Source organism: Sceloporus occidentalis, unplaced genomic scaffold (genome assembly GCF_023333645.1).
Source record: "Sceloporus occidentalis isolate IW3139 unplaced genomic scaffold, rSceOcc1.0.p SCAF_2, whole genome shotgun sequence".
Classification (NCBI taxonomy): domain Eukaryota; kingdom Metazoa; phylum Chordata; class Lepidosauria; order Squamata; family Phrynosomatidae; genus Sceloporus; species Sceloporus occidentalis.
In genome coordinates this window covers 76553994-76572102 of record NW_028316982.1, presented here as the reverse complement: position 1 = coordinate 76572102, position 18109 = coordinate 76553994, and the positions used below count along the sequence as shown (strand labels likewise).

Below are 18109 nucleotides of genomic sequence, written 5' to 3'. Positions count from 1 at the left end.
AAAGGCATTTTTCTTCTTTTCCATCAAAAGGGAACAATACAAAAGAAAGGTTGCTGTCCCAGTTTTAGTACTGACGGTGAGTGGCCCTTTCATCCAATGTAATTATTTCTGTGTACCTTGGTGGAAAAATAAATTGCACTCTTTTCTGAAACAGGACCCCCCCCCCAACTTTGTTAAATTAATTACCTACATCCTTGAAATTCATAATGATGTAAGTTCATTTGTGCTTGTTCACCAATAGTCGTCCAATACAAACAAACATAAATACTGTATTTTCCATTAGCGCTTAAAGAAGCAGAGAATATTAATTTTATCACACTTAGCTATGACTTCTCAATGTAAGGCTGCCCTCTTTGCTTTTCACTTACAGTCCCTATGCCCCATAAAAATCAAAGTTGATGGTTCTTGCTTGTTCCCCACTGGGCAGTTTAAGCTCTTATCACAAAGCCACAGGTAATTCAACACAATTGAATTTTTATGCTGTCTCCTCAGCATACAAGACAACAGCTGAACAACAAAGCCTGTAGGTATATTTTACTGAATGATTTAGGATCCTCCTTTGGGTTGTGCTTGTTTCAGGTAGTGCTAAGGTCACTTGCAGAAAAACATGTTGTTAATGCAGTCCCCAGCTTCTACACTCTCTAAAAACCTGGCTAAAATAGAGTTTTTCCAGTTCTACCTCCTTAAACTTCAAAGACAAGCATATGCCACTGTAATGGACACAGCAGTAATTCCTCTGGGTGCAGTCTATTTCGACCATACAGAAAATGTTACTGCAATTATCTGCCTCACAGCACACATTTCATGCTATGAATAATTCTGGCTTTGGGCAGAAGCGATTTTTAAAGAACATTTCAGAACTTACCTATACATCAAAGTTCAGATTAGCTCCCACTCCCCTTTGACACATGTACCTATGCCTTTTCACATAAATTTAACAGATACATTTTGTGAGCATATTGTATTTCACATATCCAGTCAGGAAAAAATATGTCACAGTTTGAGATGAATTTGATTACACATTATCTGTTCATTATTGGAATATTTTTAACCATAAGTGAGCAGAATTAATAAAATGTGAATATTTATTTATTTTAGGAAAATAAACATTTTTATTAGAATGCTTGGTTTTATAAATTTTGATTTAAAAATGTTATATTTGTTAGGAAGGTCCAGATTGTCATTTGATTAACTTTGTTCTAACTTGGTTTCTTTTCTCTCCCACCTTCCCCATTTATATTAAAATCAGCATGGGAGAGTTGGATATATGAGCAGTGTAATTTCTCTCTACTGAAGAGAGCTATTCAAGGAGACATTAAGTCAGCACTATAAGGATTCTCCCAATCGCCTGCTTCTCCCAATCATCTTCTATCAGAAACAGAGGAACATCTACCCAAAGACTTTAACAGATTAAACTATATAACTCAAAAAATTCATTAATGTAATGCAGAGAATATACAGGATTTAGGCTGCATCTACACTGCAGAAATAATCCAGCCACCACTTTAACTGTCATGGCTCCATCCTATGGAATTCCGGGGACTGTAGTTTTGAAAGACATTTAGCCTTCTCTGTCTGGAAGCTCTGATGCCACAACAAACTACAAATCCCATAAGATGGAGCCATGGCAGTTAAAGCAGTATCAAGATAGATTATTTCTGCCATGCAGAGCAGCCTTAGAGATAATTGAAATTCCTATGTGAATGCTGACAACAGTAGATACATATTGTCTGAAAATGTTTAGATATTTATCCACTTTGTGAATGGTAATAATCACATCAAGGTGACCCTCCATGTTACCCTTTTTAATCTGAGTTTCTGGGCATTTACAGCATTTATTTCAGATACCAGTGTCAACAATGATCACATTTTCAATTGTGATAGTATATAATCTACAATATAATGTTGTAATATATATTTAACCATAGTTAAATACAGTTAGATATAGAAATAAGCCACAGCTGCCTGTCTGCCTGTCTGTCTACTCTACTGGAAGCACCCAGTACCTGGGAGTAGTACTTGATGAAGGAAATCAGAATGCCTGTTACTCAAATCAGCAAATATCCACACTGAGTTGTCAAAAGGAAATGGATACAGGTAAGTTTAATAACAGAGGCTGGAATCCTGTTGGGGATTTATATATGTATAAACATCATTGTTACAGTGCTATGCAATGGATCCCATACCAATGTCCTCAATCGCCACCTTACTGGAAAGCAGCTGCTGTAATTGATGGGGCTTTGTTCTCCTGTCACTTGAGAAGCATATGACTGAGAGTCCCATCCACACCTTTGAGTGACCTGTGGTGTGGCAAACAAAAGTAGGACCATGCTGAAGATTGCTCATGCTAGAAGGAGTGGGACCATCAGACAACTGCTTCTTGATCAACAGGGGAACAGAACCTCACTGCTACTTCCTGGTATGTGGAAATTGTGGGATTTTCCCAATCCATACATACCAAACTAGGGATCATGATTACAAAACAGACACGACTACCTAAGTCTAGGTTACAGATTCGTAACTGCCCAACAGAATTCAGTCCCTAGTTTTTTCCCCACAGCTCACTGCTACCTGCTCAAGATGATACAATGGAAGATAACTTGTAATCAAATGAGTCCAATCTGGTTTAGTTAATGATTGGTTGACTCACCAGTTTCATCTAGTGAACAAAAATTTAGTTCATTAGTGAAATATACATAATATTAAAAAATCATTCCAACATGGAATTGGGATGTGTTTTTCTTCTCATTTCTCTTTTATTCCAAAAATGGCATAACAGTCTATTGGTGCATCTATACTGTAAAAATAATGCAGTCTGACATAACTTTGACTGCTATAACTCCATCCTATGGAATCCTGGGACTTCTACTTTTACAAGGTCTTTAGCCTTCTCAGTCAAAGAGTGCTGGTGGCTCACATAATCCCAGGATTCTGTAGGATGGATACATTAAAGTGGATCAAAATATATTATATTTACAGTATACATGCACTATGACTTTCAAAGTGGGGATCAGCAGGGGAAAGATTTAGAGCTTCACCAATTCTTATCTGTTTTATACCAAACAGTGTAATTGTTGACCAATGTAATATAAACAGCTGGATTGTAACTCATGAATGTATCTCTACTAGTGGGATGCGATTACTGGTGACAGGAGGGGGAATTTTCATATTACCACTTCCCTTCAGCCAAGTTTCCTGTTTCCCAGAAAAATCTCTTTAGAAAGTAGAAGGAATCTCCAGAACAAAGGCAGTATGAGGGAACAGGGAAAGGGGCAATATATTAAAATTTCTTCCACCACCCTTATGTTGTGGGCACTTCTATTGGATCCAAGAGCCTTTCATGAATGGAAAGAGCTATTCCATTCATGGACTACCGGCTCTGGGTCTGTATTAGAGCCAAATTATGGTACAATTTTCTGACAAACTGTTGGGAAATAAGCATCACTGGACATAATATCTAGAGATGTTTTGTAACGTTTTTTTATGGTTGTAATGGTTTTCTATGGCTGTAAACCACTTTGATCTGTGGAAAAGCGGTATACAAATAAAATGTATTATTATTATTATTATTATTATTATTATTAGATTTACTTTTCAGCAGACATTAGAGTTAGAACAAAAAAAAATTATATCTGACCTCTCTCCCACTTCAGATATCTTAGAAATAGTTGAGAAACAATGTTTGCATCCTATTGTTAGTCCAAACTCAAGGACCCACTGACTCAATGCACTGACCATTCAACAGCTGATTAAATGGATCTACTCTTTTGAGGATTATGATTCAGACTACAGAAAGCTACCCTACACTAGATCACACCAATAATGTGCCTACCTCAGGGGTGGGACAGTTTGGCCTCTGGGATGCATTCAGACCAGGAGGGGTTCTATGTGGCCCTGGGACCCGCACCAACCTCCTCAAACCCATTAATCCATGGGGGAAAAGTGACCAAAATAGGAATGTGTTTTTGCTGAATAACACTGATTTGGGGAGCCCATCCTGCAAACAACCAAAATTTGCCTCCAACAACTGAGTGAAAACAATTAGAACATCATTTCTGGTTCCCAAAAATATGGCAGTGCAGCCAATTCACCAAAAATAGACCTCTGACCTTCTAAGCATGCCTTCATCTGATTCATCCTAACATACAAGAAAAGATCCACTATAACAGACAATGAACAAGGACAATTAATGTAAAGAAGAGACTGACATGCTCACCTTGCCAGTGATGCTTGTAATCGCACATACGTGACAGAGCAATCATCATGGCACAATAGAGAGGTAGAATTGCTGCACACAGCCGCCAGCTTTTCCCACGACCTTTCTCAGTGAAGCAGTGCAATTTTCCAGCCAAGTAGAAGGTGGTAAAGCCAAGGCCTGAAAATGCAACTGCCAAAGGAAAAAGAAAATGCAGAACCAGGTAGTGAACTAGAGTTGGGAGAATGACAGGAAAGACTGATTATAGGAATATCCATATGGTAATCTAATCATTATTCTCCAGGGAAGCAGCTACTCAAGAGATCAAGAGACTGGGGCATGTCATTCATGAGTACAGTACTTCTGGTCAAACAGTTCAGTGTAACTGCAATATTAAAAGGCAAAGACACGCACCTTCTTCTAGTGGCATTTCACAGGGTGTCGCACATGTTAGAATCAGAGCCACATATGGATTAAAGTTTCAGTGGTAAAGTCTCTTGATATTACCAGAGCCTTGGAGCATCAAAATGTAAGCAAATAATTGATAGGTCCTAAACCTATCCCCATTTGTATCTGTTTACTTCATTTATCTCCATCTTAGAGCTTGCCAAACTATTCTCAGATCATCAATGGCCATCTCAAGATATTTGGTTGCTTGAGTGGCACAGCAAACAATGCCCTTCATAAATCAATGTGCACAGTAGCCAAAGGCAAAGTATTTTGGCTTTTGATTTTGAAAACCCACATGTACCCTCTCGTTTCACAGAAAGAAAAATGCAATCATAATGCATCGAATAACTAGCAATTCACTGCCTCCTCATGACATCCAAACTGAGCTGCTTGAAGTGGTCACTTGATTCTTTGCATAAATATTTATAAATGACTGAAATATGTCAATATATATTTATACTTGATTTCAGATAAAATACAGTGCTAGAACTGTAATGTATGGTTTTTATAATGCAAGATGTTCATGACTCACACAGAAGGGAATTCTGAGAGATGGTGAGACAAGCAATGAACATGTCCATTTTTATATAATAATTCTTTGCCCAAAAAGGGAAAAACATGAAATAAATAATGCAGTGTCTTACCTGAGGCAAAGCCAATGCCAATTGATAATACAGGAGAACAGAGGAATTTATTTTTACACAAATATAATGTAGGGAAGCAGGGAAGGATCTTTTGCCCATTAAAGGTTATTGGACTACATCTCCTCATCCTCGTCACTAGCCATGCAGTTCAACAACATCCAGAGGGCTTCCGATCCTTTTGTAAAGCAATGTGATACATTTTAATGAACTAGACACTAGCATGTAATTTAAAAGGAAAATCCAATTAAAATCAACTTCATATCCAACAACCGACTAATTTGTTTTCTGAAATCTTGCCACAGGCCTTCACATGTCCCACTGTACATACATCCCCACATTAATTGAAAAATGTAATTATTTCCACGTATTGAAGATGAGACAATTTTAGAATCTTTCTTCCTTTCTTTCTCTCTCTCTCTCTCTCTCTCTCTCTCTCCACCCCCCTCTCTCTCTCTGGCAGTTTTCAAGCCTGAAAACGATTATGTTCAATTAACAATGGGTGACTTTTCATCTTTAATCACACCCACAGTTTTTGAAACAAAAACAACACACTGAGATGAAAAATCTGCTCAATTTTTAATTTGAGGCTCAAATATCAATTTTCTTTTTTTAATCATGCCCAATCTAAGTTTATCCAGGATGGAATATACACATCTCAAACAAGGGGTCCAGAAGCCATGCTAAGGACTGATTCACAGGAGGGAAAGGGAGTATATGAAATCTACAAAACCAATTCTCAAAATTAAGGAAGAGGATTGTAACACTTTTGGGTGGAGTCCCACTATGTGTTACTGCTTTCAGTGAATAGGTTGTGCTTCCCTCTCACCAAGAACAGAACCTGTCAGGTTTGGGGTCATTGCAGATGCCTAGTTTTTGCTTGTGAGCTTAATTTCTTCATATCACTGAACTAGTGTGTTCTGTTGTGAACAGAATGTTGGACTTGGAGAGACAAAGATTTGGGTTTCTACTGAATTATGGCTTGATCATTCCTACTTTTTTAACAACTTAACTTAGGGGCAAAACAGATAGTGGGTAAGGGGCGGCTTAATGCTGCCCCTTTGAATGCCAGATCATGGATGCAGCAACCACATGCCGCAGCTCCAATCTGGCAGTTTGCCAGCTCAAAAAGAAGCATGCTCCTTTTTGAAATGGCAAAAAGCCACCCTTGCCACGGCAGTGGTGCTTTTTCTCCATTTCTTTGGCACAGAGTGCATAAATGTTGTGCTGCAGGAGCATTCTCACGCTGCCCCCCTTCTGGTAGAGTGGGCAGCATGATGGCAGTTTGGGGGTGGAGTCGGGGTGTGCGGTTGCCACTCCCCCCCAAAAACTGGCCCTTTTTGGAGAGTCTTTACAGCCCCCTTACTTCACCAAGTTGTTCCAAGAGTAATAATGTGAGGAAGAGCTTTGCTCTATTTATACTACCTCACACGGGAAGGACAATGATCTGGAAAAACAAACTCTGAAAACAGAGTTTTAAAAGGATCCATATTGTAGCAAAGGATAGTATGAAGCAGTCAAATAGTCCTATGATAATGCTTTTCTGTACGATAATGCACATAAATCTAGATCTAAATCCACATGAAGGAGACCCACACACTGCCAGTGAGTTGACTCATTGCATGAATGGAAATTTAGCAAGTCAACACTTAGGTGAGTTGAATTCAATGGGTCTGCTTTATTTGGGATTAATAATTAGGTTTAGGCTAAGTATTTGAATGTTTGTACCCTGACTAATAAGATTCCAACCATGTACAATGCACTTTGGCCCATTAGAAAGCAAATCAGAACAAAAAAGCCTGAATAAGAGCAGCTGGAATTGGTCAAAGGTTTCTTTGATGGGGCAGTTAAGAAAAAGTGGATTATAGTTATCAGAATAGCATAATGGCCTTAGCACTGGAGTATGACTCTAAAGACCAAGGTTCAAATACAGTGGACCCTTGTTATATGCTGGGGTTTGCTTCCAAGATTCCCGTGGATAATAAAATCTGTGGATGCTCAAGTCCCATTAAATATAGTGACATAGCAAAATGGTGCCCCTTATAAAAATTGGAAAATCAAGGTTTGATATTTGAAATTTATACTTTTTTTTTGAACATTTTCAAACCATGGATGCTTGAATCTGTGTATAAAAAATCCATGTATAAGAAGGGCTGACTGTTCCCACTCAGCCATGGAAACCCATTGGGTGACCTTGGGCAAGTCACACTCTCTCAATTTCAGAGGAAGACAAAGGTTAACCCCGCTGAAGAAAGATCCCCATCATAGGCTTACTGTAGGGTCCCCATAAGTCAGAAACTACTTGCAGGCACACAACAAAGTAAGTGGAACAGGATGATACTTCTAATATTTTCATATTAAACTTATTCTTATTCTAAGTAATAATTCCAAGCTCTCTCATTTGTTTACCATATTTCTTGTGATGGGCAGCTATGATGGGCCTGTGAGCCAATTTTCTGTCTATGGGGTCCTCTGAGGGCTACAAAAAAAGAACAAAAAAAACAAAAAAAGTCCACTTCTGTTTTTGAAAAATAGGAATCCTTTTTATGTAGAACAGTATGTAGTGTGCAGGTGGGGGTGGGGGCTATATAATCCATTTAAAGTGTGAATTACCACTTCTGGGGGCTCCCAGGAGAACCAATGTATAGTTTTTCTGAGGCTAATGTATAATCTGGAGATACAAGGTCACACTTTGCCCATCCTATCAACAGTGATCAGATGCGCATTACTGTACCACTAACAACATCTGAAGAACAATACCTGCCAATACAATACCTGTATTGAAATTTGTTTCTAAATCTCAATCAAATCATAGCTTTTTTTCATTTGGGAATATTTATAGCCCCAGAAAATTTTTGTAACATTGAACTTAACCACTTGACTGGCTGACATAAACAAGCCAGGGCATTTCCTCAAACAAAAAAGAAGGAATGGAACATTCTGTCTCTAGTCCAGCAACCAACTACAGGCTTGTGGAACACAATAGTTCAGTGGGAAAATATATTTTCAAGTCTGCCTTTGATTACTAAGAGTAGATGGTAAGCCATGGGCAGAACGTTCAATTTCCTCTCTGGATTCCCTCTATGTGATCACCTTCATTTGAATTACAGAAGCCACTGGAGTAATACCTGAAGACTAAATGTCCCACCACACCTGAAAGCAGCATGGTATCTTGGGGTTGGAGGAAGGACTGTGTGGCTATACAACTTTGTCCTCCAAGGCAAGTAAATGGTACATGGCCCAGGAGGAGCAACTGAGGGGCTTCCACTCCTGCTCATCATCATCTGCTACCTGAAGTAGTAGGGTCAGTCTGTCTAATGACAGGGTTAACCTTCTGTACGGAGCAGGTTAAGAAACATGTTTGCAAGCTAGTTAATTTTTGTGGTCTAATTTACAAGGATGAATGCTTGGTTTGACTAAAAGCCTTACTGTAAGAGAAAACAAAACTGAAATGGAGCGAGAGAGTAGTGGCTTTCTTTGTGCCTCTCTGCATGCCATCACAGAACTTCCGTTCTCCTCCCGAGGGATATGGTCTTATAAGCACACCTTTTGTTATGCTGGACAAAAACCATTTGACAAAAAGCATACTTATACAACTGTCACCCTCATGAAGAGAATGGAAGTGCTATGATGGCATGCAGAGAGGCATGGAGAAACCTGCTACTCTCCTGCTCTGTTTTGGACTTCTTTTCTTTTGCAAAAAGGCTATAAGTCTAGTTCAATAGTACTGGTTCAGTAGTAATGAGATTTCCTATTGTCATATGGAAGGCAAGACATGAGTCTTCTCTGTGTGTGAATAAACAAATGAATGCCTTTTTCTGGGTATATGCCACAGAGTAATACTATAGAAGTGAATAGCAAAACAGTAAAAGAAATGATAAATCTGAATATGGCTTATTTTAATGAACCAAGTGGATTTATGAAAGAAAGAAAAAAGGAGTGATTAATAAAAAAATAAAAAATAATTATTATCAGTTTCTAACAACTACAAAAATTGTCAGCTTTATGTAAGACGCTTCCTTGAGTTTTAGCTGTTGCAAAAAATGCAGTCTCAGGAGAGTTCCCAGAGTATGAGAGATTCTTTTTCCTTTTAACTATAACACAAAGGCAACATGAAGATGCCACAAATGATCACATCCACAGGGCTCCCAAGTCATTCTTAGAAAAGAGACTTTAATGAGTTTCTCCCCTCTCTTTGCGAAATGAATAAATGTCATTGGAGGAAAAGACTATGAAACAAACTGGACTGACATGTGTTAATATTATATTAAATAGAAAATATGGTACAGGATCTATACTCAGAAGTGATACAGATTTGTTACTGTTGCTTATGGTCATTTCCTGTATTGCTTTTTCCAAAATGAAGACTAAAATTTCTTCAAGATTATGAGAGAGAAAGAAAAAGAGAGAGAGAGAGAGAGAGAGAGAGAACAGAAAATGTGAAGGTGTGTGCATGTATGCCAGGACACTGTATGTTTCTTCCCCGTATACGTGTTAAGAGAATGATTACCTGCAGTTTAATACCAGCCTAAATCCAATTGCCAGTCCAAACAAGAGCAGCTCTGTTGGATCAGTTACATAAATGCTTATGTAAAGCCACTAATGTCGAGCCAGGACTCACAGAGTCAAAATCTTGGGACTTTCTGTTTAATTGGGATTGTGGACATTATCACACAAGTCCCATTCTTGGCAGTTTGTGAGCAGCAATTATCACACATCTTTTCAATCACACATCTGGGGCTGTTACTGCTATTGTATTTTCTTTTGTTCTCTCCCTTAACCTTGCCTCCCTGTCCTATGCCTTTCAGGAGGTTATTTTATAGATTTTATCTTTTTATGCTAATACAATTTAATTAAAAATAAAGATGAGCAATGGCAGGGGGAAAGCAATGAGGGGGAAGGAGCAGGGGGAAAGGAGGAGACTGTGACACCACATGGCTGCCAATATTACAACTGCCTCAGCAATGATGTTTCCAACATGAGGACTAATGGGACTGTCACACGATTGGGAGCATATTGACAAGTATTCCCCATCAATAAAAGAGATGTTATAGCCATCCCTGGGAGACACAGCTGATAAAGGTCGGTGGCAATGTTGTGCAATAAATATCATCAAAGGTGCTATTTTACAACTTTAGGCGGGATACAGGCCGCCCAAAAAGGGCGGTCTCCCGCCGCCCTGGTTTGCTGTGCAAGGGAGCCGCAGTGGACAAACCGCGCGGTTCCCTTGCGCAGCAAAAAGAACTCACAAAAAGCAGCATATCCATGGACTTCTGGTCCGGGAGGAGAGGCAAGAGGAGGTGAAAACGAGAGCTCCGCCAAACCTGTACTGTAAGGCACTAACATTCTTGGTGCAAGACGAAATATAAGAAGGGTGGGCTCGTAGGGGGTTTGAGTGCGTGTTCCGTGAACCCCTTTTCTCCGTGAGGGAGGAGGGTACCGTGGCACGCTCGGTACCATTTTGATGCCCTCGTCACGTGCGAGAGGCGAGTCGCGTCTGGAAGCACCGCCCCTCGCATGTAACAACGGTGCCCCGTAGGGCCCGTCTGTCCAGCGCCATAATTGCAGTTTAAAAGCATACTTTCTCATATAATATTTGTTTGCCTTTAAAGGGCCACAAGGCATTGGTTTTTGCTGTAACAAACTAGCACAGCTAACTGAAAATTTTTCAACTTGCACTGACTTCCAGTACACAGGGAAGAAAAACAGGGCTTAAATAGGGCCAGCCTTCTAGTCTGAGAATATATTTGACTTCCTATGAAAATTTTTATCCTACCTCTCTCAAAACTAAAACTTATGTCAGTCACCACCATACAGACAAAGTGTGATGACATGCTGAAAGAATCACAATTGAATCTCCCATATTTCAATTCTATACAACATATATGTGGCTGAAGGAGCTAAAGAAAATCACTCTGGTCAGTATTAACTGGCACTCCTCCACTTGTGAAAAATAGCAGATCTGGGGAAAACTGATTCAGATTGTGAAATCATAATGGAGTATAGGTTAACTTTCTACCATCATACAGACAGTGTGGTGTACTGGTTTGAACGTTTTGTATTAAAGACTGAGGGATGCAGTTTTCACTCTAAAAGTCATTTTCCTGTCTCCATTGTTACACTTTACTCAATTTCCCCTAAATCAGGAAAAGGAAACTTCTGTGAGAAGAGGTGGGGTGCCTCACCCTACCCAAATGCCACACCACTAACATTCCTCTTATGGTTCCAACATCCTTATAGGCAGGATACAGACCGGCAGGGGAAGACGTCTTGGAGGTGTATTCTGCTGAATACGGAGCCTCCAGACCGCCCACCCCGGGGGCGTGGCTCAGGAGATGGGGCTTCCACATGGGGGGCAGTGAAGACGCCTCACCTGGGGCCGTTTCAGACCCGGAGTTTCCAAACCGCCGCCTCGGAGGACGCTGCAAAGAGAGAGGCAGCTTCCTCACGGGCGGCCAAAAACGGGGCTTTTTTTTTCCTTTGCCGGCTGGCGGATGCGCAGCTGCGCAGCTGCAGTGCTAAGCAGCGGCGGCAGAAAGCCTATGTGCACATTTAAAGTGCCCAAGCCCCTTTAAAACTTTTCCCCCCGCTCTGCCCAAGAACAATGGTGGTCTCCTGCCAGCTGGTGATCAGCTGGTGTTGGCATCCTTGTCCTCTTGCACTTTGCCAGTGTCACCAGCATCATGGATGCCTCCTCTCCTTTGGTCCCCGCGCTCCTGCTGAATCTGCAATGCACAGCCACAGCTGTCGCCGCTGCCACCGCTGTCCCCCTGCCATCCCCCATCACCTCCCTTGTATATATGTAAATATTTACAGTTTTAGTGGTTTTTATTGTTAGGTGAAAATGGGACAGGAATGTGTGTAGGGGCTCACTTTAAAGTCCAAACTTTCCAAGCAGCGCATGCGTACATGTTGCTCTAGGGTTAGGGTTAGGGTTAGGGTTACGAGTCTTAAAATGCGCTGCAGCTGTGCTGCAGCTTCCACACCTGCATGGCAGCCGACGCTGCAATTAAAGCCTGACTGCAAACTGCGCATGTTCCAGGACCCCGACTCATTATGCGACGCAGCAGACACGGAGCTTTTAAATGGGCAACTTAAATTAGCGGCGTAGCAATTCTGGCGTACCGGTGCAGCAGCTTACAGACGGAGCTGCGCAGCTGCGCATCAAACGGAAAAGAAGCGGAGAAAAGCAGCACCTTTTTAATGCCGCTTCTTCCCGCTTGGGGCATGCGGGGGGGCGTGTTCATGGCGGCATTCAGGTAAGGCCCGTCTGAAGGCTCTACCTTCATGACGTCATGAATACACCCCTTTTTGCCCGTCTGTATCCCGCCATAGTTCCTTTCAACGGTAGATGCAAACAACTTATTTTGAAGGAAACAATGGAGTCCTGCAGTTACTACAGAAAATAAACTTGTTGTAGGTAGAGTGAGGGAAAGTAGTCCCCCAAAAGCAGTACAGGTTTGTATGGATTGCATCCCTACCCTAAACAGACAGATGGCCATCTTTGGCATGGTTTGGCTGCCACGAGGTAATGAACTGGACAGGAGACAAATGAGCTACAGAACCACCAATGACATCCAGAAGCCCTTCAATCTTGCCCTCTTCTCACAAGCGACAAGCTGCTTTCCCACTTAACAGCCTAGAACCAAAATCAGTTGAGAATGATAGCAAGTTCAAACCATCTAGTTCGAAATGGCTAGCTATATTTCAGATCCATATGCCCTTGAACAGAACTAGATTACTTCACATAAAAATTAAGCAGAGCTTTTCTTTGAAGAAAAAGAACATTCATATGTCTCATTAATCAAAACAATTTGAAATAGTCACTTTCACAAGAGAGATGACAAGTGAAGTAAATTAGGGATGGGGCTGCAGTTAGCGCTGCACAAGTGCCTCTTGTCAAATGCTGCCCTTATTTGATGCTGCCTGAAGAGGAAGGTTCCTTATTCTATAATGGAGCCTGGATGCTAAAAGATATGGTGTTTCCTATGGCCTCTGCAAATGAAGTGTAAGTTGGAATCCATAAGAGTCCCTGGTTGGGATATCAATAACACATACAATCATGAGACACTAAGTGGTCTCACACTTTGAGCCACTGGGTCATAGTAAAAATTATTGGGAAAATCAACAACAAAACCAGAAGTAGTGATCAGTCTAACTGATCTGCACAATGCATTACGAAACTATCACCATAATGAGAGCTGTAAGTTTTGTGTAAAAGAATCATCACCATCCTATCCTGAGCACACCCAATCTTGCCTGGCTTTGAAAACTACATAAGGTCACATCTGCTTAACACTGGAATGGTAGACCACCAGGGATCTCCAGGCAGAGACAGGCTATACTTGATTGGACTCTATCTCCAATACAATAAAACAAAGACTCTGGGATATTTCAATTTTAGAATTTTTTTGCTTTCTGCAAGGACAACCTGTCCACTTCTTTCTTTAGAAATTCCTTTGAAAACCCCTCTTTTTTAATAATAATAATAATAATAATAATAATAACAACAACAACAACAACAACAACAATATATTTCCCGCCTCTACCAAAGATTTAATCCCCAATTTGAGTGACTTGAGGATAGGTAGATATAACTTGGTCATCACTTTCGCCCATTTTAATGTTTTGCCTTCTCATTTGGCAAACAATTCTTATGCTGGTTAGTTGTCCTTTTGTTATACTTTCTGCATGTATAACAACCAGGCTGTGGACTGTGGACCTGTACATTTGTTTTTTGTATGTGTTCTCTTGTAGAAGCTTGCCACTTTATTGCCAATTTGCTCAGTTTTACTCTATGTTTTTATTATCAGATAAAAAGCCAGCACTGTCGCTACTGACAATGAGAAATGGTGATGCTGGTAGCAGATCCTGAAGAGCTGTATTAATAACTTTTATATCCCATTCCTATGCCAATTTTGTAACATATATGACACATTTTGTTATGTTCTGTTGACTATACTGGGGTGAATTTTCTTGACTGGGGAGGTCTAAAGCTGCAATCTCAAAGCAAGGGCCACAAAAAGATGTCTGTATAATTTAGTTAGAGAGGATGAAATTGCATGGAACTTGTTTCCCCTTTCCTTGCTAGAAAGAATGCTTATACTGTACAAACTAGTGCCTGAATTGGCTTTTGCCTTCATTTTTAATATCTCTTGTTTCTGAGTTGCATCGTTTAAATTGTATGCTTAGTCTACTCTTATTAAAACAACATGGGAGGTTTTTTAACTTGATAAAAATGTTTAAACACAATAATATCAAAGAAGGAAATCAGAAAAATAGCTTAACATTTTAAAAAGCTTTTGTTTCTTCTCTCCTTTTCTTACTTTTTTTCATGATGAACACAACTAGGGAAGAAGTTAAAATGGGGAAGTAAAAATGGGGAAGAAGTTAAAAAATACAATGGACTAGATCCAAAATGTGTTTCATGTGAATGGATGTTCTATCCCTAGAAGATCCAAAACAACATTTGTGATCAGATCCAGCAGAGCATTTTAACAGGTGGATGGGGGAGAAGATGAATTTTGCCAATTCCCTTTCTATGTCTCTATTCTGAATAGATCCTCTAGAATAGTGTATGAATTTGCTGATTCTCCACCTGCTACATACCTATTTGGAGGGTTAATAGGTCCTCTAGAACAGTCTGAGACTTGGTGCTGAATGTTGCTTCCTTTCTTCTTGCTGACTAAAAAGGTCTGCTCAGGTAATGGTCTCACTAGTGGGAGCAAAGCCTGCATCCAGCCCAGTAAAATTCTTTGGGACATGAAAAATAGCAAAAAGAAATGGATCTTATGTTGCTGAATCTTCTCAGCTTGAAAATGCAATCAAGAGTGTGAAGATGACTCAATAACTTAAAAATATTATTTTTTGTCCCATTAAGTCAAATGATAAAAAATATCCTACCAACCTGAATGTCGAGAAGATCTATGTGGCACAGGCAAACTCAGGGACAAAAAGTGTAACAGAATGCATTAAATCTTCAACTCAGTTTGATTTGATTGAAGTACAGAGAGAATGAGAAGGTAGATATATAATGCCCAAAGGATTTCTGATTAACTGAGAAGTAACTTTAATTAATGTATGTGCCCCCAATCAGAATCCAAGTTTCTTTTATATTTTTTTAGAAGACTGACTAAATCTTTAGGGCTCTTAGAGAAAGTGAAATAATCTTCAGTGAAGGTTTTAATGGAATTATGAATCCTGAATTTGATGGAAAGCATATTAATAAAAAGAGTGTTAATACAATGCCACAGACCACAAAGGGATCCCAAATCTCCATCTAGTAAGATGGATGGTATTTTGTGAAACCTAGGGCACATAATTTTTCTTTCTATTCAATTCATGATCAAAGCTAATGAGAACAGATATATTTTTATAAACCTAGCCTTGATGATAAACTTTAGTAGAAACATATTTGGATATATAAGTATAATAGATCATAGCCCATCTGCATAGTATGGTGAAATAAATGTAAAACAAACACACAATTCAGTACTCAAAATGTGCTATTATATATAATGTTACTAAAATACCACAGCGGTTCTGAGTGAAATTTTGCCAAGAAAGGTAACATAATAATTCTGGCCAGAATTACCTAAGGTAGTTATTACTTACACAGGGGCAAAACAGACCAGCATTATATGCTGGTGTGGAGGCATGGTGTATGCATGCTGGCCACCCCCATGCTGACGTCATACCACATGCCCATGTGGGGGTGTCACGACACTCCACTGGCACAGCTGAGTCAAAGGAGTGCTGAAAAATCGCAGCCAGGGCAGCAAGGATGCCTTTTTGCTGGCACTAAAAGGGGTGACATTTTGCTATTCCTTTTAGCAACAGCAAACTGCCAGATCAAGGGCGTGAAATGTAGTTGCTGTGGCCCTGATCCAGCAATGAAAGGGATGGTGGCAGGCCGCTCCAAAGGATGGACTGTTTAGTCCCTTAGAGTGGTGGTTTGTAACTGGTTGTATTCATGATCCCTGCATATTCACTATTATAGGGAATATGACAGGACTGTGAAAGTCCCCCAGTTCTCACTTACTGAGCAGCAGCCACCATTTGCAGTGGTCTGTTTCCCTGTTGATTGGGAAAGAGCTGACTGATCTCCCCCACCATGAATAATCACTGGTGGAAGGGAGAATTGTAAAAGCGACCCTGATTCAAACTGTTGCAATGGAGATCACTGTTGGGAGGGAGGGGAAACATTAGTCAGCTGCTTCCTGACCAATAGTGGAACAGATCTCTGTTTTCCACAGAGGCTGCTGTCTGATATGTGAGGATGGTGGTGGGTGGTGGGTGGGATGGAAGACACTACTTCACTACATAGTTAAGATGGTTATGTAGCCAAGTGGGTGATACAGAATCATAGCCAATATTGTAGGATCAAAGACTACAGCATGTTAATAAAATAAACCAAGCCCCCCCCCCCAAAAAAAAGTTACAGAGTAATCCAGTCATTGATTGTACCAACAGGACGGCCTTTTTCTCCCAGAGCTATCATGACTCCCAGGGCACAGAAGCATTATTACAAATAGAGCTACGATTGAATATTTTTGGGGTGTCTTGAAATGGCAAAACATTAAAGATCCAGCTCACAAACTGTGCTATCAATCTGCACCAGACTGGAGCTGTTATAGCTATCTTCTGCTTTATTTGGAATTAATAGTAAAAGGGGTTTCTTTAAAAGCTACTAGCAGTTGCAATTCATTCATCTCCTGCCCTGGCTGCAGCAAGCCAGCAGGGTTTAAACATCCCTACCCCTCAATTTAGGATTACTCTGTTAATCAGCAAAATCAAGCTGTTAGATGCTGCCCAAAAAAGTACACTGGGGAACACAGTTATGTGGAAATGGAAGGATGTAAGAATATGATAAATGAATAAAACAGAGATCAGCCAGAGAAATCTGGTGAGTTTACTGATTTTCAAATAATACTTTGGGAAAAAAAGCAATGAAACCGAAAAGCAGTGCACAAAAATATTCAGTCTTTCCAGACATTCAACAATTCCTTTAGACAATCTTCTGGACTGATTGACTGATGGATTTGACTAAATATATATTTGCCTTTTTGCCAAAAACTGTGTCTAAAGCAACTAAATAAAAATTAAGATACCAAAATAGAACAGAAGAGAGAGTGCCAGCCTGGCTTTTGGGGGGAAGAAGTTGTGCAACTGAGGTGCTCTAAAGAAAAAGGCATGTCTCATGTATTCACCAACCTAACCTCTCAGGTTGATGGTACATATAATTACAGCAGTGCTGAGACCCCTGGAGGGCCCTGGCAGATCTCCACACTGATGCCATCAATTCCCATCCTTGCCACAAAGCACAGAGTGGCTGTGTGAAGCACCCTCAGGGCATTACATTAAGTCTGATGGGTGGCTTTGGGGATTGCAGAGAGAGGAAGTGAATACCAACCTCCACAGTGCCTGGAAAACAATATCTGTATTATGCAGACAGGTGTCTTTTAATTCTAACCAATGTCTGCTTAAAATACAGCAAAACTCAAAAGCATTGGAGAAAGCTGGAAGGGTGCACTAAGGCACCAGGCATGCCAAAGAGTTCCAGTGTCAAGGCTTTATATAAAACAGGCACTGTGTCTTCTGTTTTTAGAAGTATATAAAACTTTGTTTGAAGGCTTCAGTATATTATACTAAGGGCTATGCCAAGCTGTCTGAAATCAGGCACCTTCAACAATTAATGATAAACGAGACACTGTGAAATGATGAATAATGGCCAAGATCCTGAACATGGTTTCCTGTGAGTAAAACTTACTGAGCTGAGTGGGACTTCTGAGTAAACATGCTTTGAACTGTGCTGTGTATGATG

The 18109-nt window shown here is 40.2% G+C and overlaps 1 protein-coding gene across 3 annotated transcripts in view; it reads right to left on the bottom strand.

Moving 5' to 3' along the window:
- The window catches only part of PLPP4 (phospholipid phosphatase 4), a 125816-nt gene that overhangs the window by 12727 nt on the left and 94980 nt on the right, over positions 1–18109 (bottom strand). For 2 of the 3 annotated variants that reach the window (XR_016280067.1, XM_089510052.1), the window contains exon 6: positions 4217–4387. The exons of the other annotated variant lie outside the window; for it this stretch is intronic. Coding sequence is in view for 1 of the 2 variants with exons in the window: in XM_089510052.1 (XP_089366178.1) it covers positions 4217–4387 (171 nt within the window). In the remaining variant the exon portion in view is untranslated. The remainder of the gene's footprint in view (positions 1–4216; positions 4388–18109) is intronic. 3 annotated transcript variants of the gene reach the window in all.